The sequence below is a fragment of the Mus pahari genome, chromosome 16 (genome assembly GCF_900095145.1).
Source record: "Mus pahari chromosome 16, PAHARI_EIJ_v1.1, whole genome shotgun sequence".
NCBI classification, from domain to species: domain Eukaryota; kingdom Metazoa; phylum Chordata; class Mammalia; order Rodentia; family Muridae; genus Mus; species Mus pahari.
This window is the reverse complement of record NC_034605.1, coordinates 37,537,099-37,563,569: the sequence shown is the minus strand read 5'-3', so window position 1 is coordinate 37,563,569 and position 26,471 is coordinate 37,537,099. Positions and strand designations below refer to the sequence as shown.

The 26,471-nt window shown below is 46.5% G+C and overlaps 1 protein-coding gene across 2 annotated transcripts in view; it reads left to right on the top strand.

Moving 5' to 3' along the window:
* Positions 1–4,342: 4,342 nt before the first annotated feature.
* Slc22a23 (solute carrier family 22 member 23) overlaps positions 4,343–26,471 on the top strand; it is a 149,769-nt gene continuing 127,640 nt past the window's right edge. For both annotated transcript variants that reach the window (XM_021215455.2, XM_029547525.1), the window contains exon 1: positions 4,343–5,430. In XM_021215455.2, the coding sequence (XP_021071114.1) occupies positions 4,792–5,430 (639 nt within the window). In that variant the 5' untranslated portion in view covers positions 4,343–4,791. The remainder of the gene's footprint in view (positions 5,431–26,471) is intronic.

Here is a 26,471-nt window from a genome sequence, read left to right as displayed (position 1 = left end):
GAGTTGACATTCCAGAAGCCAAAGGATGATAAAAAATAATGTTTGAATACTATACACACAGCTTTAGCTAGGAGTTGCTGCTGCATATCACAATTCGGGAACACTCATAGAAAGCAAGGTGGCCTATCCTTCAAGCAATCATTTGAAGGGAAGAAATTAAGCTGCCATAAAGCCAGAAAAGAATGATGCAGTGCATGATTTGCCAACTTATAATTCAAGAATAAAGAAAATTAATAGACGAGCTGAAACAATCCACAATATGTTTAGTATAACGTGGCTTCTGATTAAAGTTATTTAACCCTGACGCCAATTCCCTGGGATTAACTTTTAAAGTTGGATGTCCCTCAGTTCTAGAGGTAAGCTGAAATCATTTTTTTGTCTTCCTGCTATATTCAAGGAGAAGAAATTATTCAAGCATATTACCGACGAGGTTGCATCGTATTTTCATTATCTCAGGTTTTGGGAATTGCAGAGTGATAGATTACTTAACAGAATGTCAAAGGAAGAGAGATGACTCAGCTTCTTTGTGTGCACTCAGGATGCTAATGTGCACTAGGGTCAGGAACTCAGATGGAGATGTTTGCAGGGGCCAGATGATGACGTGAATGTGTGCCAGGCAGTAATAAAGACCAGCTGGGTAACCCTTGCCTGGTCACTGTATTTCAAGGGAGCATGGCCCCATAAATACAGGGCAAGGAAAAGGTCAGACATCTGCTGTGTTAGGAGCATTCCCAAACACATTTTAAAAACATGTTCAGCCCTTCCATTTTGAAATGCTGGCAGTGATGTTTTTTTTTTTTTTTTTTTTTTTTTTGAAACCTCACATGTAGTCTGTGAGCTGCAAAGCCAATGGAACAACTTCCTACCCAGAGCAATCCACTAACCACAATAGCTCACAAGGCATGGGATTGTCAAGTTTGTCTGAATTCTTAGGTTGGCTCAGCTGAACATTTGGTTTGAGAGATTAAACAAATATGAAAAGCTTGCTTAATGACCTAAGAGTCAAGGTAGAGCCTTTGTAGATCTTAACAGAAGGCATCATCAGATGACCACTGCTGGGTGCACTCAGTCACTCCACAAGGACACACTGAGAATCTCACATGTGCAGATACTGTTATCACTCCCGGGAACACTGCTGAACAAGGGAACTCGTAGGTGCTTACATTCTGGAGGTGGAAGGTAAAACCAGTAGGTAAGTAAGTAAGTCAAACAACGGCTAACAGCAAAGGCCATCCAGGAAATAAGGGGTGGGGTTGTTGCTAGTTCAAAACAACCAACTTCTGTATACTAACTGGGGGGGGGGGCCTTTAGACACTTACCTCGGAGGCCGCCTTCCACTCTGGAATATCAATTTTGCTTTACTTCGTTGTTCTAGGGCTCATCCTGAGGTCACCTATGGTGTATTTTAATAAATAGAGGGCCAGTTTATTCCAAATTAGTTACATTTTAATCGTCTTGACTAGATTTGGGAGAAATGTTGATCCAAGAGGGACTTAAGGAAACCCCTAATCTAATCAGTAACTTAATTACAAGGCCTGGGTTGAGGCTGCTGCTGCTGCTGCTGCTGCTGTTGCTGTTGCTGCTGTTGCTGCTGCAATTCCAAACATTTGGTGTTGGTTTCATTCAGCTTTAGCTTTAGAGAGCACCATTTTCCAGCGTGCCTCCAAAATCTCAGAATGTACCATTTGGGGATTGTTGCTAGACTTTGGAATAAGAATAAAGAGCTTTGCAACCCTGTAGGTGGAACAACAATATGAACTAACCAGTACCCCCTGAGCTTGTGTCTCTAGCTGCATATGTAGCAGAAGATGGCCTAATCGGCCATCACTGGGAATAGAGGCCCCTTGGTCTTGCAAACTTTATATGACCCAGCACAAGGGAAGGCCTGGGCCAAGTAGTGGGAGTGGGTGGGTAGGGGAGCAGGGGTGGGGGGGGGTAATAGGGAACTTTCGGGATAGCATTTGAAATGTAAATAAAGAAAATAATAATAATTTTAAAAAAAGAAAAAAAGAAAGAAAAAAGAATAAAGAGCTTTAAAATGAAGGTCCTTCTAGGTCAGAGCTACACCCACCTTAAAAGCATACATTAACAAATAGCCTTTCCTTAAAAAGGCAAACAGACTTCATTTTATAGCCCCTACTTTTTGTAGGGTTCTAAGCTTTGTTTTATTGTAAATATGTAATGTGTACAGGATATTTTGGTATTTATGTATGTAGCAAAAGTGATTACTCAGTCAAATAGTATCTGTCACTCCTTTTAAACAAACACCTTTGTAAACTCGGCTGTGGTTGGTAATCTCTCCCTGCATGTTGAAATGAAAGAACCCTAGAGGTTAGATGAGTAGGGATCTAAAACCAGTTGTTTGTCAAGCATCTAACGCTCACCTCATCTCAGCCCTGGATGAGAGAATTGAATGACTGGATCTGAAAGCAAACCCTTCCAAAGCTCCCTATGATGCTTATCTTTAATTCCATGCGCCATTGCTAAGATCAATGGCTGTGTTTTGCAATGAGTTACAAAGTTTCAGCTAGGTTCCTAGTGAGCAGTTGAGCAAAGGAGTCAGACCCAGAGACAGAGCAGGCTTCCTCTGAAAGAACCAACAGGGAAAGGGGAATGAGAGAAAGCCTGGCTTGTTACCTTTCAGTTCATCTAAGAAAATGTAGGTTGTGTACAGTGGGTGGAGTCAGTAATAAATATCTAACATTCATTCACTCTGTCCTGCTGGGGTGCAGGGTGAGCGCTTCCCAAGTATTAGCTCTTCAAGTGAGGAGGGGAAGAAAAGTTAAACTTACCAATAAGGTGAAATTAGGAGAAGGGGGAGGAGGAAGAGGGTGGAGGGGGAAGGGGAGGGGGAGGAAGAGAAGGAGGAGGAGACGATCACATGTATTGGCAGGGTGCACTGTCACTCCTGATTTTTAAAATAATACTTTATTAGATTATAATCATTATACAGCGTGATGGGTCTCATAATGACATTCTCACTCAAGTATGTCATTAAATGTGCTTAAATTTCCAGACTGGGTTTCCCAGACCTTTAGTGTCTTCTGCAGCCTGTGTCTCTTCCGTCTATTGTTATCTAATCTCCCCTTCCCAGCCACTCAGGAGAATTCACAGTTGGGTTCCCCAAAGTCCAGCTCTCTGGCAGTCTTCAGAAATAGTTCTCTCCACGTGCCAGAATCTCGGCAGTGAGTACACGTTGACTGGAACATTGAGCTGCATGCTTTAGAAAAAATAGTCTCCCACTAAATTATACAACATGCAGCTGAGAAAATAATGGAGATGCTTAAAGAACGCATTCCATACGTGTACTCGCAGGATATGGTTTTGGAAAGAGAACGCGAGCTTCCTTCCCCTGTGCTAAATAAGACTAGAGATAGATTGCTCCATTTAAGATTTCCATTAATTCCATTAATAAACTTCTCAGGATATGAAATGTCTCCAGAATGTAGTGAGGCTAAGATGAAAGCCGCATAATTCTCACTGGTGTCAGGCCCTGCAGGCCAGGAGAAGATATGCTAATGCGGCCGTTTGCCGCAGGGCTGGTGTTATTTATATAGTGCTAGCTGGGCAAGGCTGGTTCTGGAGTCTGGAGTGCCGACAGAGCATTTGGATCTCCTGTGAGGTGTAGATGTGTGCGCGCCTGTGCGCACAGCATAGGAATTGTGAATCCGAGACCTTGGGGAGGGGGTGGGGCAGGCCGCCCTCATTCACGTTTGTATCGAGTGTGTGGCTCCTGTTGAAGGTCTAGCCTTCCAGCGTTGTGTTTATTTGACATTCATTCTGGAGCACAGAAAGAAATGGCGATTTGGGGAGGGTGCTGCAGTGGGTCGCGTGTGACCCAGCATTGTAAGGGGCTGTCATCCTAAAATTGGCAAACATGCCTCCTTGCCCCAGCTCCGTGACCGTAAAAAACTGCCTTATTTGAGTCTGGAAGAAGCACAGAAGGTTGTTCTGGAAGGCAGGCAACCCTTGGGCTCAGGACCAGGAGTGGGGTGCCAGCCGCCAGGCACCTCGGAAACGAACAGAGGTCACGGAGAGCCGGTGTGCCCGGGGCGAGGTCCCTTGCGGCTGTGGGACTTGAGACTGGCAGACGACCCTGTCCTCTCACTCCCAGCCAGTGCGGACTCCTTGGGGACCCGCGTCCCCCTCGCTCAGAGACTGCCTGGTCTCTTGCATTGACCCGGGTGTCCCTCTCCCCGCCCCTGCGTCTGTCCGGGCGGTGGCGACAAGGCCCGGCTGGAGGGGGCGCTCGTGCGCAGGAGCGGCGCAGCAGGTGCCGCGGTTACCTCCACCTCGGCGGGGGGAGAGGGGGCGGGCCGGGGCGGGAGGCGGAGGCCGGCTCGGTGAGCCGAGAGCGCGGCCGGCTCCGCAGGCTGGCTGCGAGCTCGCGGCTTCCGGGAGCGCCCGAAGTCCGTGGAGGATCTCCCAACCCGCGGTCGCCGGCGGCCCCAGCACAACGCGCACCGGTGCCCGCAGGGCCCCGAGCCGCGACAAGGGCGCGGGTCCGGCTCCTCCTCCTCCCCGGCCGGCGCGCAGCAGCGGAGAGCCTCGGAGCTAGGCGGGCGCCCGGGCCGCGGCGCGGATGAGCCGCGGCGGCTGAGGGCTCGAACGGTTTCTGCCCGGCGCCCAGGGCACGGGGGTGCGCGGGTGACATGGGGGTGGCCTGACTCGCCGGGCCGGGAGCACTCTCTCCGGCCGCGGGCCCTCCTCCTCGGCGGCGGCGCTGTGCCCGGGCGCCCGCCGAGCTCCGCCGCGCTCTATGCGCCTCTGCGGGAGCCGCGGGCCCTGGCCATGGCGATAGACCGGCGGCGCGAGACGGCGGGTAGCGGTGCCGGGCGGCAGCCGGCCCCGGCAGAGGAGAACGGCTCCCTGCCGCCCGGGGACGCGGCGGCCTCGGCGCCCCTCGGGGGGCGCGCGGGCTCCGGCGGCAGCGCGGAGATCCAGCCGCTGCCTGCGCTGCACCCCAGCGGCGGCCCGCACTCGAGCTGCTGCGCGGCGACAGCCGCCCCGAGCCTCCTGTTGCTGGACTACGATGGCTCCGTGCTGCCCTTCCTCGGGGGCCTGGGCGGCGGCTACCAGAAGACCCTGGTGGTGCTCACCTGGATCCCGGCACTGTTCATCGGCTTCAGCCAGTTCTCGGACTCCTTCCTTCTGGACCAGCCCGACTTCTGGTGCCACGGGGCCGGCAAAGGCACCGAGCTGGCGGGTGCCACTGTCACCGGCCGATGGGGTGACATGGGCAATTGGACCAGTCCCTCGGCTACCCCCTTCTCCACTGCCTCCTGGGGGACCACGAGCAACCGAAGCAACAACAGCGACACACCACCCCTCCCATCCCCTCCAGGCAAGGGGAACAACGACTCAAATTGCGACTGCCACGCGTGGGACTACGGCATCCGCACTGGTCTCATCCAAAACGTGGTCAGCAAGGTAAGGGCCACGACCGCCGCGTCCCCGCGTTCTTCTTGTGAACCTTTTTCTTCTGACCTCGGCCGCCTCTGCTCTGTGCTCCATCTCTCTTTCTCTGCAGACTTAGGTCCGAAGCTACCCAGTTGAGGAACCCAAAATGTTATCCAGTGTACGCACAACCCCGCATTGACTGGGCTCCCAGCTGTCCCTCAAAGGAGATGCTCTTACTTGGATGTGAAGCCAAGGCTTTTTTGCCGCCCTCTGCGGTGCCCGTGACGCTGCATCCGCCTCAAAGAGACCGATTTAGCTTTTTTCTAATTTCCACCCAAACTCCTGTCCCAGTGCACATATGGAAAGGGCTCCCCTCCCCCGAAAGGTTCAAATCCTCTCCTCTATCTAGCTAGGTGTCAGACTCACTTATGGCTCAGCAGTGGCCCTGGAAGACTCAATCCCTCTTCTAGAGCTTCTCCTTGGAGCCAGGACATAGCTGTGTTCTTTCTGCAGGCCGCCTGTCCCTGTGTCTCCCACTAAGAACTAACTATCCATGAAAAATAGTGTTTATACTCTCATATATTCTTTCTAGCAGATGTCAGCCGCCCCACACGTGCCTTGAACAGATTAAAGCCAATTGAATCCAAGTTATAAACAAAGAAGCAGAGCCCTTTATAAAGTTCCCTGGCTACCCCACCCCCACCCCAACCATGAGCTGTCCTTCCCAGAGATCTGACTGTAGACTTCAATGTCGGGGTGTTCCCTCAAATACTTTCTCAGGACTTCAGTAAATAGTCCCATGGCATAAGAAGGTGGGAAGCTTGCAGGATGTCATCGCTGCTCCTCTACCGCAGCTGCTTCTTTGGCCTGAGGCATTGAGACCCGGTGAACTGATCCCAGTTCCCACTTTGTCCTCCCTGTCCCTTGCAAAGGTCTTGCATCCTGTGTAGTACAGCAGGAGTGTTCTTCGAGAGATGTATGTCACCCTAAAAATGGACAATACTGTTAAACAATCGTGACCCTAGGTACCCATAATTTTCAATTTTCTTGGCCTGTAGGAACCACTGGATGCCACCTAGTTAAGCAACTTGTGAAACATCTGCAGTTTCTGTCCCTTTGGCAGTTTAAACAGTGCAGTTAGAAATGGGACAGTTCTGAATTGTGTGAAATGGCTCTGTCTAAATTCGAGAATGGATTTGCACAGTTTATAATTGTGTGTGTGTGTGTGTGTGTGTGTGTGTAATCCAGCTCTCTGCCCAGTATGTGTTAGTAAACAGTTGTAGCTCATGGATCTGTAAGATGAAACTCTTACATCATCTTAATCATTGTTTTAATCTTGTACCAACCTGGCCAGAAAACGCTGTGTCCTGTGGGAACCAAACCCGTCTGGCTTAGTGATCTCTCAGCTTTGCAGTATAATTGAGAAGATCCTCCTGGTTTGTCTCGTCTTGACTCAGCCTCCCCCCCCCTCCCTTCCAAAGGTGCTTCTGTAACTGATTCCCATTGGTGGAGGGCAGAGACAATTCTAAAGCGACAACTACTTAAATTGCTGTGGATGCTTGTCAACAATAAGGATTTGGTAACACTGCTGAGTACTTGAAGCCTCTTTTGAGAGTGAAGGAAGAGTACTGGCTTGAAGGAGTGTGTGCGAAGAGGGCTTTGTGGTAGAGTCAAGTTGGAAGTGAGCAGGTGGAGCAAACCGACCATTACTCTAGCGGCGGGACCAGGAGGCAGCTACTCAGCCCCTGCCAGGCATGGTGTGAAGCAGGAACAAAAATAGTTCTTGAAAACAGACTAGATAGAGTCATATTGGAAAGCTGGGCAAGTTCTTAAAATTAGCATTCAGGAGGGGGGACTCCGTGTGTGTGTGTGTGTGTGTGTGTGTGTGTGTGTGTGTGTGTGTATGGGGTGAGGGGGGGGAGACAATGCCTGACAGCACATGGTAGTTACATGTTACGGGCAAGATGACATGGAGGAATGAAGGCCTGTGCACAGTAATTAGAAGCTTCCTTTCTCATACTGTAAAGGCGAGGAAGGACATATTGATTTTCACAGAGAAATATGCTCCAGCAAGAGGACCGCCCTTCCACTGCGTTTTGCTAGGTAACAGGGCTTGAAAGAGCTTTTCCAGCACATTTTGGCTCTCTGGCTGACTTCTTCCTCTGCTAATTGAGCTCCCTGGATTCTGTGTCTATGCACAAATGTAGAAATCTGACTGGGACGCTGCTGCCATTTTACAGTCAAGTGTCTGTCCACTTTGAACACAGTAAACTGATGCAGAGAAAGTCTTCAGCTTGAGTCAGGGGATACAATTTCAAGGTTGGAGAAGTTGTCCTGTGTCCCCCTTCCCCTCAGGATGTCTTTAGCATGCAGCGTGACTCCTGGAGCTGGTGTGTTCCTGAGACACAGCCCTGTCACTTCTAGCCCTAGTTGTTGGTTGGGAAGATATCACACAATTGTTGTCCTCATACCTGGATGCTGTAAGAGATCACTTAACTCCAGAATGTTAGAATGAAGATGGTCCCCTGGGCTCTGAGCTTTACCCCCTCAAGGTTACAACCCTGACATGCCCTCATTACTTCAGTTTAAACCCTCCCACAGGTGGGGCTCTGTCCCAAGCAGGCCAACCTGCCCTTCTTTGTAAAGAAGTGTGGATTTGGGTGAATTGCACTAAAGTTTTCTCATGTCTGTCAGCTCACTCCTGAGAATGCTTGGTTTTCCAGCATGGGATTCTCTTTCTTTCTTTCTTTCTTTCTTTCTTTCTTTCTTTCTTTCTTTCTTTCTTTCTTTCTTCCTTCCTTCCTTTCTTCCTCCCTCCCTCCCTCCCTCCCTTCCTTCCTTCCTTCCTCACTCTCTTTCTCCTCCCTCTCTTCCTTCTTTCTTTCCTCCTTTCTTCCCTTTTTTCCTTCCCCATTACGCTTCTGTTTCTTTTCATTGTTGTTATCTTGTTTTGTTTTGTTTTTTTCAAGACTGTGTAGCCCTGGCTGTCCTACAACTCACTCTGTAGACCAGGGTGACCTTGAACTCATAGAGATCTACCCAAGTGCTTTACCTCCCAAGTGCTGGGATTAAAGTTATGCACCAGTATGCCCTGCTTTATTTAGTAGTTTCTTACTTGGCTGAAAAATGTCCACCTACTTCATGTGTTCCATTCATAACAAGGTCAGCCATATTGGCTGCTACATGAGTATATGCCTCTTATACATGGTACCAGAGCACAGCCAAGCAGACTCTGCATAATCTACCCCAAAAGGGATACTGATAAATGCCTCCACTAATGGAGCCTATGGAGGATGCACCATCATCTTTAGCAGATATGAGGTACTTCTGTCTGCAGGCTGTGGCCCCCAGTCCTCCTTGCTTTCACTGTTAGGTTGCATTTAGTGAGGATGTTTCTGCTTCTACAGAAGTAGCTTGAACAACAGCTCCAGTTTCTTCTAAGAGGTTTTGAGTGTTAACATCTCTCCTCTTGGTATCATTACTGTTTTTTGTTATTATTGGGTTTTTGTTGTTGTTGTTGTTGTTGTTGTTGTTTTTGTTTAAGAGAGGGTTTCTCTGTGTAGCCCTGACTGTCCTGGAACTCACTTTGTAGACCAGGCTGGCCTCTAACTCAGAGATCCACCTGCCTCTACCTCCTGAGTGCTGGGACTAAAGTGTATGCCACCATGCCCAGGTAACTTTATTGGTCCTTGTATTTGTTGTGCATACCTCAGACTTTTCACCATAGGATTTACAATTCTTTTAGAGATATGATTGTGATAATGATGGTGTTGGCACCACCTTTATTTTGTGCAGCTTTTTGTAGTTTCTCTTACATGAATTATTCCCTTTGCTCAATAAAAGTAACCCAAGGCCAATTTTAACATACCAATACCGCTGATTACAGCACACATTGGAATGGATTCTCATAGGAAACAGGTATTCAAACATCCTTATCTCTGTTCTAGCATTTTGTGCTTTATGCTGAGCGGAGCTGTCAGTGTCTTCTTGAGAGGATGAATCAAATAGGTCCCTCTCCCAGAATAGTAGGTTTGGGGTTCTGAAGATGGGTGGGTCTGAACTTGGCTCCTGTGGTCCCCTTTTCTCATTTTCTCTGTTGCAGCCCAAAGTTTCTTGTGCTTCTGAGATTTTAATAAATACTTTTTAATTAAAAAAGCAACTCCATGTATCTTGCCCTTAATAGTTAACACAACTCAACCTGTATTGTTCTGCATGCCTATAGCTGGCTGCTAACACTCACTGCCTTCTTGAATAATCTCTAGAATTTGGTCAGGAAACAAAGCCAGCTAACCTTCCCAAGCTTTTCCTTTTTTCCCAGTAGTTGTAGTTTAAATTGTTCATTTATCTCCTGTTCTCAAGAATTTGCAAAGAGTTCTGACCTTTGTCTCGGAAGCTGTTTAATATCCTGACAAGTAATTTGTATCCTTTTTCTTGAAGTTATTTAAAATGACTTCAGTACAATGTAATTAAGACTAAAACTAATTTATACTATCATTGCAATGGTAATATTTTATTAAAAGAAGTCCACAGTGTTATCCTAAAGTAGCAACTACTTTCCACTTTTGAAATGCTTAACACTTATGCGTATTTTTTACTCATCTGGAGTGCTTATTTAACGGAATCTGCCATTATTCTGTGTCATCTCAAAAACATTTGTCAGTCCTTAGAAAACGCTGTATTTACGCTGTATTTTTATGCCTCTCTCTCTCTCTCTCTCTCTCTCTCTCACACACACACACACACACACACACACACACACACACACACACATACACATACACATACATGTACACACCAGAAGAGAGCATCAGATCCATTGGAGTGGAAGTTACAGATGGTTCTGAGCAGCCTGACATGGGTGCTGAGAACTGAACAATAAGAGCTCTTAACCAACCNCACACACACACACACACACACACACACACACACACACACACACACACGTACATGCAGATACCTATGAAGGCCAGAAGAGAGCATCAGATCCATTGGAGTGGAAGTTACAGATGGTTCTGAGCAGCCTGACATGGGTGCTGAGAACTGAACAATAAGAGCTCTTAACCAACCAGCCATCTCTCCAGCCACTTAGACACATTTTAAACTTCATATTCTTGCTGATGTAGTAAAATCTCTTGAGTTGTCTTTCTAGTATGATCTTGTCATCCCAGTAGTGGCTTTTCTATGGTATATATAACACAATGGCAAACATTATTATGCAAATTTCTTTTTTTTTTTTAAATTAGGTATAGTAGATAACGCATTGCATGTCTAGTCTATAGTATAAGCAGTGCATGCCTTTAGTCCTAGCATTCAGGCAGAGGCAGACAAATGTCTGTGAGTGTGAGGACGGACAGCTTGGTCTACAGAGGAAACTTCAGGTCAGCCAGAGCCTCACACTTAGATGCTGCTTACAAACAAAACAAAACGAACAGATAGACAAAAACTATAGTATAAGTCAGACTGCTTGCTCTCTCTGCTCCTCAGTTTCACCATGGTTGCCAAATTGTATGTATCCTTCCAAAAACAGAACATATAGAGAACTTAGCAATGTATATGCTCAGAAATAGTTTGTGTGGTCCTGTTCCCGACACCTTCCATCATTTGGAGAGTTGCCAGACATTAAAATGTTTGCTAGTCTGATGAGTAGAAAATAAAATTTGACTACTGCTGCAGTATTTGCACTTGAAATGGTCTGCAGCTTCACCGGCTTTGTGCCGGTTTTTACATTTGCCTTCCTTGGGATGGTCTCCCATCTCTTTGCCTTCATGTGCATGCAGGTTCCAGGATTACTTCCATCCTGACTGACAGCAGCACTATGGCCCTTAGACTGCCCTGCCCTGGCTAATTACCTGACCCTCTGATTCTTCTTGCACTCTTCGGTTGTACACACAGCTTGGTTTGGATGGAGTCAAGCGACATAGTCTTTCCTATAAATGGAATTATAAATTTTAGATGTATAAAGACATACAATCCAGGTATTTTCTTTACAAGGTATAAGCCTAGATTGGGCAGGTTTTGGAGCTTTAATAACTCACATCCCAACCATATGTCTCTTATTATTTGCAGTTTCTTGTGGTCATGTGCTTGTTGTCCATCTCTTCTCATGGACCTCCTCCTCCCCCTCCTCCTCCTCCTCCTTCTCCTCCTCTTCTTCCTCCACCTCTTCTTCCTCCTCTTCCTTCTCTTCTCCTCCTCCTCCTTCTCCTCCTCTTCTTCCTCCACCTCTTCTTCCTCCTCTTCCTTCTCTTCTCCTCCTCCTCCTTCTCCTCCTCTTCTTCCTCCACCTCTTCTTCCTCCTCTTCCTTCTCTTCTCCTCCTCCTCCTTCTCCTCCTCCTACTTCTCCTCTTCCTCCTCCTCTTCTTTCTCCATCGCTCTCTTCCTCTCTCCCTCTCCTTTCTTCTTCTCCTGTCTCTAGCTGCGGGCCCCCAGCCATGTAACTGAAGACCTGCCTACCCAATCACAGGCTTTAGCCTTTTATTGATCAATTAATTTGGAGAGCAAGGTTACAAAGCATCACTTGGTGTACATGAAGATCGCCTCACTGGGTGCAACCAGAATATGGGGGCCACTATTAAGCATTTGAATACACAGGAGCAACCCCAACACTTTCCTTCTATGGCTTCCAGGTCTTCTATTGTTATGTTTATGATTTCCATAGTCCTGGATGACTGGGGGAAATCCCATGTTTTCTTCTAATAATCTTTTTGATCTCGTTTCCTCTTCAGTTTGGCATTACAATTCTGTTTTGTTTTTATGGTGCTATGAGGGTACATTTCTAGAAATGCTAAGACAGGGGTAGAAACCACATTTTATGTCGACTTGGATTTGCTTATCACCTTTAATTCAGCAATGCAAAGGCCAGAGCTGAGAAGCTGTGGAGAGGCCTGACCCCTCCCTCAGGGAACACAACACTCTCCAGGGCTGTAAGACCTTTCCCCTTCTGTCATCTTGTTCTGAATAGTATGTGATGGTGTTATTGTTGGAAGACACTTCAAGCTCTTCTTCTGTCATTAGCAGGTTTTGCAAGTAGTGATTCATATTGGCTTTTAATCCAAGATAGAGCTGAGTCAAAAAAAAAAAAAAAAAAAGCCATTCCATTTAAAAGCACACTGGATTTTCTGAATGTTGTTCCTGGCATTACCAGTGGTTGGCATACCAGAGCCACTGTGGGCATCTCTACCCATCTTCACATTCAGTAACATAAGGTTGGTGGCTCGAAATGGGTCACCCAGAGGTGTTTACACCACGGAAACTGGCAAACATCACAGAGCAGGGATTGCCATTTTCTTCAGAAAGGCAGTCATTAAGCGTTTGTCAAGGTAATAAGTACAAGCCGCACCCCCCCCCCCAGGTATTCTGTCTTTCCCTCCTCTTTGCATGCACATATTCTGAACATGCCATTGTGCTGTGTGTGTGATGGGGATAGAACAATGGGTGGAAATCGCTCAACTTTCACAGGCCTGGCAGACTGATGGGGGAAGCACCTAACTGGTCAAGTCATTGTCTTTTCATTTCAAATTGAGACAAATCTATGGAGAGAAAGGGGAATGGAAGGCCAGAACAAAGAAACCTCACAAAGATGGGCTGAGGGTTGTGAATGCTGAGAGAGGCAAGAGAGAATAGCATGTGTTTCCCAGAGGGCAGACAGCATGTGCAAGGGTCCTGTGGCATGGAGGCACTCGAGGCTGCTCATCACTGGTATGGGAATGAGACTGGTATGGAAAAGGGCCAGGGCACACAACCCGTGTTAACAGTTTCTGTAATTCTAGAGTAAGGGGAAACCATCAGTGTACTGAGCAGAGTCGGGGTTATGAAGGGCTGAGAGTTCATGTTTTTGAAAAGTTCTCTCTCACCGCAGCATCAGAGTTTGATGGTGGGATGTGCAGAGTGGGCTGGGTTGTGCCAGCTAAGCCTGCAGAAGACAGTTGACCAGGGAGGTAATGACATGGGTTTGAGAGAAAGACAGACAGGAAGGAAGGTAGGGTGAGGAGAACCTAGGTCCAAGCATTGCAGCTGCTACGAACTCTCAGTGAGGAAGGTAGACTTTGTGGTGTCTGGAAGACCTGGTTTCTGTGTGCTCCTGAAAGGTGGCCAATAGAAGGATGGGTCTGAGAGGGGGCAGTGGGTCGTTACACTGGAGCTCTGAGTCCTAGCCTGACAATGAGCAGCCCGCTGTAGGACAGGAGGACCTGACCCCCTTCCCAGGGCATGGATAGGAGATGCAGGTCCTTAGGAGCATTCCAACATTTCATTTCCTCTCAAGCTAAAAATGAAAGGGTACTAATTAAATTTCTACAAAGCTAAAAGAGCACATCTCTGAAACCTTAGGGGTAGAATATATTTCCGCTGCCCACTTTCCCTGTACCCTTAGGCTACACAGAGGCCTCTTGGCTGTAGAATGTCATGTCAGTAGGAACTTCATGTCCAGAGTCTTTAGTTTATAGAAAATGGATCTGAGGGGTAACTGACATGTCCAGTTCTTGTCACCCACTGCCTTTTGTGACCTAGCAGATGCCCCTAAGCACACGTTTGGATTGCTGTGACATCAAAGTATGCTGTTTTATGGCTCTATGGGCATAGATTTCTGCCTCTGGGCAAATATCTCTAACCTCTGCCCACTTGGCCTTTGTAGACCTCCCCCACACCCCCATCTCCAACTGGCATCATCTTTCTACCTTTGAAACCGTAGACCCAGAGACACTAAGATACAAACCTGTGATGTGGTTCTCCTGCTTGCAGCCTTTTGGGGCTCCCCGTCATTGCTACATAAACTATGTGACTTTGACCTCAACTCTATCCACCAGACCATTCCTCCTTGATATCTCTCTTGTTGTAGTGCCCCTCTCTAGCTCCCAGCTGGCCCCTCTTTCTCCTCAACATTTTACTTAAGCTGTTCCATTCATGTAAAACACCGTTTCCCTTCATTCTTCCACCCACTGGTTCCTGTCCATCCTTCAAGTTGACTCAGCCATCATCTGACTGACACCGCCCAGTGACGGTGACAGACACACAGGATGCAGCACGGTGTTTGCCTCCCGACTGGAGGTCTTTGACCCACAAGCTCTTACCGCACACATCTGAATCCCTCGAACATGGCCTACTGACATGAAGGAGCGTTTTTCAGTTGGTGGGTGTGGTTGGCACTGTCAGTGCTCCAGTTTGGACCTAACTTATCAAATCTAGATTATTCTTTCCAGCTTCCTCATTGTCAGGGTGGGGCACCTGTTGCCTTACCTCCAGGCGGTGAGAGGACAGAACACTTGGGAAGCATTGCCCCACCCTTCCACCTGGTGAACAGGAGGTACCTGGTTGGCAGGGTGAGGGCTGCGTAGTAGGAGAAGCCCTGAGATGGAGGAGGTAATAGGCCATACCTGGAAGGATGATTTATCTCATTGGTGCATAGATAATAGAAGGCATCTCTCCCTGGAGAACTGGGTGTGTCCTGTACACAGGAATCCTGAACCCAGAGTGGTGTGAGCAGCCAGGCAACCAAAGATCCTCTTGCAGTTGGCTGGCTGGTTGAGTTCTAACCTGAGAACTAAGCAGGTCACTGGCAGCAGGGCCTGAGGCTCACAGAATGTGTGTAGATCAGAGAAGGGAGACAGGTGAGTGGACTGCTATGTGGCAGAGAGTGACGTCAGCACACTGTAACATCTGACTGAGCTGCACTGGGAGGCAGTACAACTCGAGGATGGAAGTTGAAAGAGGTGCCCATCGTGACAGCAGCCCACTGCAGGGCTAGGCAAGAAACAGGACACTTCCACCTTGGAGTCCTACCCTGGGCAGTATTTTCAAAGCCATTGGCTTTGGCCACAGTCATGGTTGACTTCTAGGTTGGTGGGAGTTAGCCATCTTGTTCTTCTCTTTGCTCATCTGACTCAAGACTGGCCATTCTCAGTGGCATACCTCACTCCGCCTAAATGGCCAGGGATGACCAGGCCCTGTGCTTCTGTGAAGGGGTGGTAATTAATGGCGAATGACTGAGTATTGCTGATTTCGTTGATAAATGCTTTGGTTGGTATCCCTTTCCTTCTCAGACACCCAACCTGTCGCTTACCTGGCCATTCAAACTGACAGGGCTAATGGCAAGGACCTTCTGAGGCCTCTTTTGGAATAATTAAAAAGGACCTTCAGTGTTAATTGCACGTCACCCAAGGAGCTTGGAAAGTGCCCCGGGATGTCAGAAACTGGAAATGCTTTTTGCAAATTCTCACCTCCACCTCTGCCACCATATGGGCACCAGCTCCATAATTTGCAGAGCCCTTGTATGGAGTGAAAGTGGATTCAGGGCAGTAAAATACCTGGATGGTAACTGGCGAGCAGGAGGCCACGTGTGGATACTTCTAAGAGTTGCTTCTAGTGGCCATAGGCTGTCACTGTGGAGTAACAGACACACAGACACACCCAGACACACACAGACACAGACACAGGCACAGACACAGACACACACACACAGACACGCATACACAGAGACACAGACATACACACAGACACACACACACAGACACACACAGACACACACACAGACACACACAGACACACACACACGCACAGACACACACAGACACACACACAGGCACACACACAGACACATACACAGACACACACACAAACACACACACACACAGACACACACACACACAGACACACACACACGCACAATGCCCCTGCGGTAGAGCTAAGCAAGCCCTGTACCCTGAGCTTTTCCTGGGTCTGTCTACCTTGTTTGTTTGTTTGTTTGTTTACTTATTTATTCATATTCATTCCCCACCCCACCCCCAATCCTTTGTTGTATTTCACACCTTTTTCTACATATCTAACCTCTCATTTTGGGAGAGGTTCCCCACTTCTGCCAAGAAGCAGCATCACACAGCCCTAGCAGGTATGTTCCAGGTCTTTCGTGGGTGGAGCTGTGTTGTACAACACGGAGGAGCTAGGGATCCACGCGCACGGGAGAGGGCAGTCAGGCAGTTCACTTATCTGGACTGGAAACCAAAGCGCTGAGTCACAGGGATGTGTGGCAGAGAATGTTAAGTCATAGCCGTGCTAGGGAAGTGTTTATCAGACTTTTACGTCTGAACGGGAGAAAAGCAGAGTCATCCCTTTGTATGATCCTACTAGCTGGCAGTCGTACTTCTTGTTGTCGTGTTTAGAGTAAGAAAAAACAGAGGATGTCAGAGAAGCTCCCAGGGTCATGCTGAATTACGGTTTACGCTTTCAGGCCTTGCACTTCATAGAGTTTCCTCCCAGATTAGATTAGAAGCTGCCTCTCAGTGTTTAAAAGACACAGAATACATTGAGCACCCTTGACTGTCACATGCCGAGGAGGTCCCCAGTGGCAACTGTGTCTATATACATAGGATCTAAAGTGAACACACAGTGGTTATCCCAGGATTCTTTTTTAAAGTTTTCATTTTTGAAATGTCGATAACATACATCCCCAAATTGGCCATCCTTAAGTGTATTGAGTGTGTTAAGTATTTCCATGTTCAGTATGTGGCACTGTGTTTGTTCACATACTCCTGTAGCCTTACCAGGTCTGTTTCTTTCATCTTAGCTATAGCTTAGTCCCTATTTAAACAGTCTTTCCCATCCTTCAGCCCCCATCCCCGGATCCCAGTGGTCACTGTCCTACTTTTTTTTTCTATGATTCTTACCATTCTAGGTATTTCATGTCAATGGAGATTAGTATCTATCCCCTTGCAACTGTCAAATGCTGCTTGCAGGTATCTCCAAGGTTCATCTGTGTTATAGCACTTGTCACAGTTTTTCTTGAGGTGGATTCTGCCATGATTATGAGTATACCCTATTATGTTTAGACTTTCATCCATGACTGACACCTGGGTTGTCCCCTCCCTTTATAATGCACGTGACGTGGCTGTGAACTTGATGGTAGCTCCTGAAGACACATAGTTCAGCTCCTTTCATTTCCCCTGTTAGAGCCAATTTTCTGGTCCTATGCAGGCCTTCTCTGGTCTTTGTCTTTGAATTATCACCATGGGCAGGTGACATAGATGATGACATGGATCCAGAGACGGAAATCGTGCAGAGGTAGATACATCTGTAATGTGCAGATCAAGAAACAAAGTGGGGCCAGGAACTGAGGGTTAGAGAGATACAGAGGTGGGCACAGCTGGGAAGGTGGGTGTGGTGCCCAGGTAAGAGAAGAGATCAAGTGTAGGAGCCCAGGTGAGTTCCAGAGGCTGAAGGAAGCAGGAAGGCCCTGGCAGGGTGTGCCTCATAAGCTGCCCAGGAGGTGGATTTGTGTTTGAATAAGTAGAGGATGGAGATGGAACTTCCTCTGCCAAGGAGCTGGTGGTAGCTGAGTGGGGACATGCACAGGTTGTGGAGAGTTCAGCCTGAATGCAGACATGGGACTCCACCCACCTTGGTCCTGGAGTTTGTCCTTAAGTTGGAGTTCAGCTCCCCCTCCCATAGTAAACAATGAGCCTCTGAAATTTGTAAACAGGATAAGACAGAAAAGGGTGATTTTATAACATGGGGAGACCGAGAGGAGAGAAGCCAGCCGCATCCTAGCCTCAGGCTCCTGTCTACCCCAGGATTCTGCCCTCAGCCCCCTTGATGCTGTCCCTGTCACACATGCATATCACTCTCTACCTTTTGAAACCCCTTCAGCAAGCTCCTGTCTTACACTATGGCTGAGTCCTTGCCTACATGTTGTCTCTTCCTTGTGCCTGCATGCAGCCCTGGGAAATGGTCCTATGGTACAGTGTACCCTGTGGCCACTGCATGGTCTGTGCTGCTGCAGATGACTGTCGGGCTAGCTCAGTGACAGATCTCACAGGACTACCAAGAGGCTCCAGTTGGCCTCCCTGGGTTAGCTCATATAGCTGCCATAACAACCAGCAGAGACCAGGCATCTTGAAACAGGGGCCATGCATTTCCTCAGTTATGCCTGCTGAAAGATACTCAGGTGGAGGCAAAATGGGTGTGGTTTCTCCAGATGCACACCTCCACTTGCAAGTGGTTGCCCTTCCTGGCTTCTCCTCACCGTCTAACTCCTCTGTGTGTCCCTGTCCTCATCTCTCCCTCTTTTTCTGTACTGGGATAGAACATATAACTCCAGCATACCAAGCCTGTACCCTACCACTGAGTCACCTCCCCCAGCACCTCCTCTTGAAAAGGCACCAGTCTAACTGGGTTAGGGCACACCTACAGGGCTATGGCTTAAACACAGGCACAGGGGATACAGTTTGCAGCACAACCCTGGAGTACCAGCATAACCCTGCATAGAACAGCCCCAAATGGATCAGATGGGCAATGTGGGTGTTTCTCGACACCCTAGACCTGTTACTTACTGGATGGAGTTGTCTTGGGGGCCTGTGATCTTATCTTCTCTTTAGCTCCCTAATAGCTCCCCAATTTCTGCACTGGGTGCCCACATTGTAACTGAGTATCTTCTGCTGCTGCCTGGACTTCCACAGCCCCTGGCTGACTTTCCTGCTTCTGTCCCCACCTAAACCTGGGTCCTGGCTGCCAATCTGTTTCCAAGACAATAATATGTCTTTGCAACCAGAATCTACCCCTCCATCCTATCCCCTCACTTCCTTCAGTTCTTCCTGCTTCCATGCTCCAACACTCCCATCCTCTGCCCTGCTGCGCTGGCCAATGTGTGGGACTTCAGCCTCTTGGACATGCTGCATGGCACCAGTAATGAAGTCAGTAAGGGAAATGGCTCCCTTCTGAGTGAGGTCACATGATTTAATTCTAGTATAATCCACATACAGGCTACCTCAAACCCTGAATTCATGGAGCTGTTGATGATGAAAGGAAGTTCTGTTTATCTTAAGAAGCCACTGGATATTTGAAGCCACGCCAGGCTGGGGTCTGAATGGTGTTGTCACTGCGAGCTGATGAGTTTCAGAACTTGGTGCCATAGTGCCTTTTCTTGGAATAAACGGGTCCCTGAGTTGGGAGGGTATGACCAGAGCACTTAGGGAAATCCCCGAGGCATCTGTGGTTTAAAGATACTCCCTGGGTGATTAACTGTGTGGGATGATTCCCCCCAGAGACATTTATTCTCTTTATTTTGGTTGTCACACCTAGGTGTGTCTAGAGTGTGGGGGGGGGCATGGCTGCTATTGGCATCTAGCTGGTAGAGGCCAAGACTGCTGCTCATCCTGCAGAGCTGGGTCCAGTCCTGGTACTCCTAATGTAGAAAGTCTGGCTTCTGCTGATAGCAGTGTGGATGGATATTCCCTGGCCACACCTGGCAGATGCTGATGCTGTGGAGAGTTAGCTCTGTGACCCTGGCTCTTTTCCTGAATGAGTGGGTGTGCTTAAATATTGGTGTGACGGACCAGGTTTGTTCATTACTGTGTCACACTAGGAGAGGCCCTCTGAGCTATTCAGGACACACGTTGGAGTTTCTCAAGTGGCAGTGTTTGTTACTTGAGATAAATTAATGTGCATCTCTTGATTTTGCTGAGATATGGAGGGTGTCTTCGTGGAGTTGAGATCTTCCCTTCCCTCATTCTCACGTCTCTTTATACCATTGGCTCTTAATTCCCTTCCTTTCTTACAGGTGATGGGTGTTAATGAAACACACAATTGCAGATCAGGTCAAGGTTTCTCAAAGTTTGGTTACTAGACGACTTTGCTTATTAGCAGTTTCTGCTGCCTTGTGGATATCGCTTGAACTTCCCCCAAATGACATAGAGGACTCTATCAAGAGAATAAGACTCTTCCACAATATAGAATTCTGCTTAGGGCTGCCACATAGTGCTTCCTTAAAGACAAGGAAAGGAGTAAGTGACTCTGGGTCGTTGTTTCCAGACCCACATCGGCTGTTGGGAGAGGGCAGCCCAGGTGCTGCTGCTGCTGTTAACCTGTAAACCTTGCTGGAACACAGCTCTCCATCTCTAGCCCTGTGAAACATGTTCCAGTTTGGTAAAAACGGAGGAAGCCCCAGCTTCGGTCAATGGAGCATCATCGTTTGCCCCTCTGCACCAGAGAGCTACTGTAAAAGCGGAGAAGCCAGCTTCAAGAATGGTATTTAGGAAAGGAGATGAAGCATTGTCAGGGGTTGAATGAACTGAAAAATCACACCGTTAGCCATAAAAATGGGGCCATGGGATGTTTAAGAACCCTAAGTAGCTTCAATACTGTGGCTTTGGTGTGGGTTTCCTGTAAAAAAAACAAAAACAAAAAACAAAAACAAAAAAAACAACAATACAAACAAACAAGCAAAAACAGGCATGCAGAGTTTCTAGGAGGGATCATTTTAGTTTAGCCCACACAAACTCGCAATTCATTTTTCTACAGTTTCTCCCAACAAGCTCTGTTTGTTTAATTTTGTCTTGTCTTGTTTGCAGGAGGTTAAAGGGGGAAATAGAGATGAAGAGCAATTGTAATAGCAATTAACAAAAACCAGAGACAAAACTTTAAAGAAAAAAAAAAAAATTCCCCAGCGTACCTGGCAAGGATGTTGATGATGTCATTTAAGGAAGCTTAGAAGCACGCCAACTCTAATTGGCACTTGTGCTGGCTACTGTTGACAACAGGCCGCCTGAAACTGGAGCATGAGCTCAGAAGCGAGAATGCAGAGAGAGTTTGAGGTTTTTCAAATGAGGCAGTAGATCTTGCATCTTGATGAAGTCTTTTAAGAAAGAAAGAAAAAAAAAAAAAAAGACTCCATATACTGCTAGAATAGAAATACTAAAAATGGTGGCCTTGGCTGCCCGTGTGCGGAGAAGCTAATTGTAGCTCACACACTCCTACAGTCTGGCTTGTGGAGACTCTTTCTTTTGTCCATATATGACTAATCTTTGCATGTGTATATGTGCTTCTATTGTGCACACATATGTATATGTAGGCATGTTCTTACAATTCCTATTGTTTCTAGCTTAAAAGCAGCATAAAGCACATCCTTAGTATATAACACACTGATTCCTGGGAGGCTACAAAATGCTTTTTTTGGAGAGAAAAAGCAATGACCCCCATATTTCTCTAGATTCCTGCAACCCAGTTGGGGATTTTGTTTTATGTAAATCGTTGGAATTTGAAGCCATTTTGTCTTCTTTGTAGCATTGCCCTGAAATATTTCCTTCTGTCTCAAATGACTGTGCTCAGGCATGCAGCAAGCAGCTGACACAGTGGCTGGCAAAACCCAGTGGTCTGGGGATGGCACTAGCTTACGTGAGGAACTCCGCCCTAAGAAATCTTAGGGGCAACTTACATTCATTTTAAAAACAAAAACAAAAAACAAAACCCACAAAAGTAAACTTCATTGCTTGACTTCAGGCTATAAAATTTATTGCAAACTGCTTCTTTTACAAGAAAAAAATAATAATTTATTGTCTACGTTTGAGCGTTTTGCCTGAATGTATCTCCGTGTGCCTTGTATGTGTGTGGTGCTTGTGGAGGCCAGAAGAGGATAACAGAGTCCCTGGAACTAGAGATTACAGATTATTGTAACTGTCATGTGGGTGTTGGGAATTGAACCTGGGTCCTCTAAAACAGCAGCAAGTGCTCTTAATAGCTGAGGTGTTTTTCCAGTTCCCTACCCACACATCTTCAGCCAAGGTCTCATTTGTTGCTCTGGCTAGCCTGGAACTCACAGAGATTCATTTGCTATGCCTCCCATATGTAGGGATTAAAGGCAGACACCACCATGCCCTGCTACAAAACTTCTTTTTATAATATTTGTTGTTTGCTTTGAAATCATAATATGATGAGTTACCCCAGGCTAGTCTTAAACTCTTAGGTTCACAATAACCAACCTTCTGTCATTGGGTAGTTGAGACTTCAGGCATATTCCACCGTACCAAACTATGTTTTAAAAATTTCTTCTAGCTAGGCAGTGGTGGCGCATGCCTTTAATCCCAGTGCTCGGGAGGCAGAGGCAGGCGGATTTGAGTTCAAGGCCAGCCTGGTCTACAGAGTGAGTTCCAGGACAGCCAGGACTACACAGAGAAACCCTGTTTTTTGAAAAAATAAACAACAACAACAAAAAACAAAACAAAAAAGAAATAACAAACAAACAAAACATCAACAACAACAAACTCTTCTAAACATTATTTGTTCATCTACTGGTTGATGAGCATAGGGTCTCATGTATCCTGGGCTGCTCTTAAACTCCATGTGTAAATGAAGATGACCCTGAACTTCTGATTCTGCTGACTTGGCCTGAAATGATAGACATGCTCCACCACACTGAGTTTTCTGCTATGAGGGGAGAGAGCCTAGACCTTTGTGCACACTAGGCAAGCATTCTACCAACATATCCCCACTCTCTGATTTTTTTTTTCAGATTGCATGAAAATTTATATCCCCTAAAAGGTGAAAGGAATATATATTCCCTCTTTCTTTTTTTAATGAGCTTTATCTTACCCTTATCACCACATTATAATTGACAGTTAATTGTGATAAGTTTAGGAACTACAAGAATAGTATGAACTGGAAAATAAAACTCCATTTCCATTGTACTCCCACAGCTTTTCTAAAAATCGTGTGTGTGTGTGTGTGTGTGTGTGTGTGCGCGTGCGCGTGCGCGTGTGCGTGTGTGTGTGTGTGTGTGTGTGTGTGTGTGTGTGTGTGTATGATGTCAGTGCATGAGCAACAGCAGGCATTTGGAGAGTCAATCCTCTAACTCTGCTGTGAGTTCTGGGGATCAGGTTCCAGCAGTCAGGCTTGCAGTAGCCCCCACCCCACCCCACTCCTACCCCCTGACTGCCATCTCCTGTCCCTATTCTGAGCCTGATGTTTTGGAATGCCTCCTTTTCCCTGTGGACACCAGCTTTGTCCCCAGACTTTGCATGGTGACACTGTAATCCATAATGAAAGTTTTTGCTAGTCATTAGTTTTTGAAAGCAGAATTTTCAGTGGCTACATGGCTCCCTGTGACCTTTTCTCAGGAACTCATGTCTTCTATGTTACAACTGGTGATGTCACTGCATAGGGAAACTCTGTGGGCATCTCTGAAAATTTCCTTGGGGAAAAAAGTGAGGTTTGCTGGGCCAAAGTAATACTTAAAGTAATGAGCTATATATTATCAAATTTCTTCCAGAAAAGGGATTCATGCAGCCACGCCTTGTACAGATCTGTACCTCTTTATCTCTCTTTCGTCTTTAGAAAGTATAAAGTAATAAATATATATATTAGATCTTCACTAACAGAATCAAATATTTCCTGGGTATTTTCTAACTCATTTATAGTCTATATTTTGTAAATTATCTGGATGTTTACACACATTAGTCTGGATGCTAAGAAAATAAAACAAGAGGAAAATAACTGATATTAAGTATGAGTCCAGTAGATATAGTTTTATAAATGTAGGTATCTATAATTTTATTTATGATATTTTTTGGTGTATAGAAAATTTAACTAAAGTTAGCAATGTACTAACAAGCTAAAAACATCTATTTGTCTTTGAAAAAGAGGTTTATGTATTTTTATTTTATGTGTATGAGTGTTAGTCTGCATGTATGTATGAATATGGATGTGTGTGTTTGTGTGTGTGTGTATATGTATACCACATGACTGGTGCCTATAGAGGTTAGAAGAGGCAATCAATCCTCTGAAACAGAAGTTACAGACTGTTACGGGCTTCCACGTGGGTGCTGGGAACTGAACCCAGGTCCTCTGTAAGAGCAGACAGTGCCTATACCCACTGAGTCTTCTCTCCAGCCCATCCTCTCATTTCTTTAGGTAATTTTCTCCCATTAGTTATTAATATTTGATCTCCACAACCAGATAAGTGACTTATCTTCTTCCATCTTTACAGAGATTCCTCTTATAAATTTTATTAGGGAATTCCTTATTACTGAAAATTGTTTTCTCTAAGTCCCATTTTTTCCACCTTCTTTAGAAATGCAATTAGTTTCCTTATGACAATTCTCCACTCTAACAAGTCAAGAAATTTGATAATTGCCTTAAAATGGTACAACTTCTATTCCTTATAGTCTATCTGTAAAATCTATAGGTACAAAAGCGACCTACCATGTTTTCCCTGTCTCTTAAGTTTTTCAATTAATTTTTTGAACAGAACACATAGCTAACATGTAGAATGAGATGTGTGAAATCGTTTGTCTTATCCCTAAGTCTGAGGCCTGAGGCCCCTGTGGTATTGCAGGATGCTTCTGAAATGAGGTTGGTGGCAGAGAAGGCAAGAGAGGGATGGAGGAATGGGCTGTGGCTTGAAGGTTTTATAACCCTGTTAAACCTGCTGATGGGGTGTTAACTTGCTTCATTAGAGGGCCATTCCTATTTTTCTCTAGGGAATGGATTTCCAGGAGGTAGAGTTAATGCTAGACTGTATCGCTGCTGGAGAGTGGGGGTTTCACCCACATCTTCCTTGAGGACTCTTTTTATCAAGGACTTTCAATCAAGGAAGGGGCTCAATTTGCAAATATCAGGCTCTGCTGTAGGTATTGTAGGCAGGTATAGGCTGGGACTCCAGAAAGGTTCTCAGCCCAGCACTTTGTACCCAGCCTGCCCAGTATTTCAGTGGGAAGTCTAGAAATTAGGAAGTCACTGTCCCAGCTGCTGGCTCCAGACTTACACTCTCAGTAAAGCCACCATCAGAGATTAGATTCCCACCCAGATCTGTCCAGCAGAGCAGAATCCCCACCCCCACCCCACCCCGAACCACTCCAAAAACTTGTTTCTTTTTCGAGTCAAATCAGTACAGACATCAGAACTAGATGGCAGGGGGAGTTGTTTGTTGTGTGCCCCTGATTAGCAGACCCTAAATCACATTTTGAGACTCTGTAAGGTCCAGAAGTAGTGTTTTTAGCCTGCAGCACCCATTGCAGGAGTATACATCAGGAAGAGGTTCCTGCTGCCTTGTGTGTGCAGTGAGCATCTCCCTCACCCCTAGAAATTAGGATGCTACAGCTGTAGTTAGCATGGGTAGGCATTCGGGTTGTATGGTTGGAAGGTTTCCCGTGTTCTGCTAGTATTGATGATTGATTGGCAAAGGAGAGTTAATCCAGATCATTCAGTCCTGGTCTTAGACTTTTTACAACATTGCTCTGGTCAGATTTTTTTTTTTTTTTGATGGAGTGTTTAAATCCTAAAGACTCGGTTTAACTTCCTGTCTAACTAATCGGCATAATCTTATCTATAGCAATGAGAAAACACATTTGAGAGCCTGGGAATAGCAAAGCTTCCTCATAGTTCTGGAATTCTTTGGTGGATTCTTTACAAGATAACAATGTGTGAAGGCACACTTCATGAGCCCAGTACATTTTTTTTTTTTGGTAGAAGTTAAACATGGGAGCCAACATCATAGAGTTCCCTCATTCCCACCCCAACTCCCCTACCTCCACCCCACCCCTAAAGCTCAGTGTAAAGTGCCTCCAGGAGAGCGAGGGTGTTGGCGTAGGTGGATCCCAGCATGAGTAACCCTTATCTTGCTAAGCTTGCTGGGTGCTCCTAGGCGCAGTGCTTGTTAACTAGAGATATGTATCCAGTGGAGGAAGCTGTAGGGTACAGGTGGCTGCCTTGCCCTGGATTCTCTGGTCAACCACCCCAGGGTGGGTGATTCCCCACAGAGGCTGAGCTCATTAATGCCAACCAGGCTTCCTCTCCTATTGCCAGCATGCCGACAGGGAGTTCAGTCTCCCTCCATGTTCTAATAAGTTTCCACTCTGCCATAGTTAATTGATAGGGGTCACTTTGAGGTGACGAGTGAACAACTTATTAGGTGGCAACTAAATCGGGTCTGGCTGCCCCGGGCTGGGTGTAGTAATTGCTCAGGTGACTGAGTTGGCAAAATTGCCGGCTATTTTCTCCACTTCCCTGGACATTTTTATTGAAGTCTCCTGTCTCCTGGCCATCTAATATAAGTGTAATGTGCTCTTTTGCATCATTTAACCTTGAGTAAACTCATCCATGGGGAGTCTTGGTAGAGATGTGGAAAGAGTATAAAAAGTAGGGTGAATGAAAGAGAAGGCAGCTGGTGTGTGTCTTCCAGGCAGCAACCTGGTCAGGCCAGCTTAGTGCTTGCCAAAAGTATGCCAGGCTGACGTCTACACAGGTGCAGTGTAGCTGGGGGATGAGCCAGTAAGGTGCTGCCTCTCTCAGAATGTTTACACATACCTGGGAA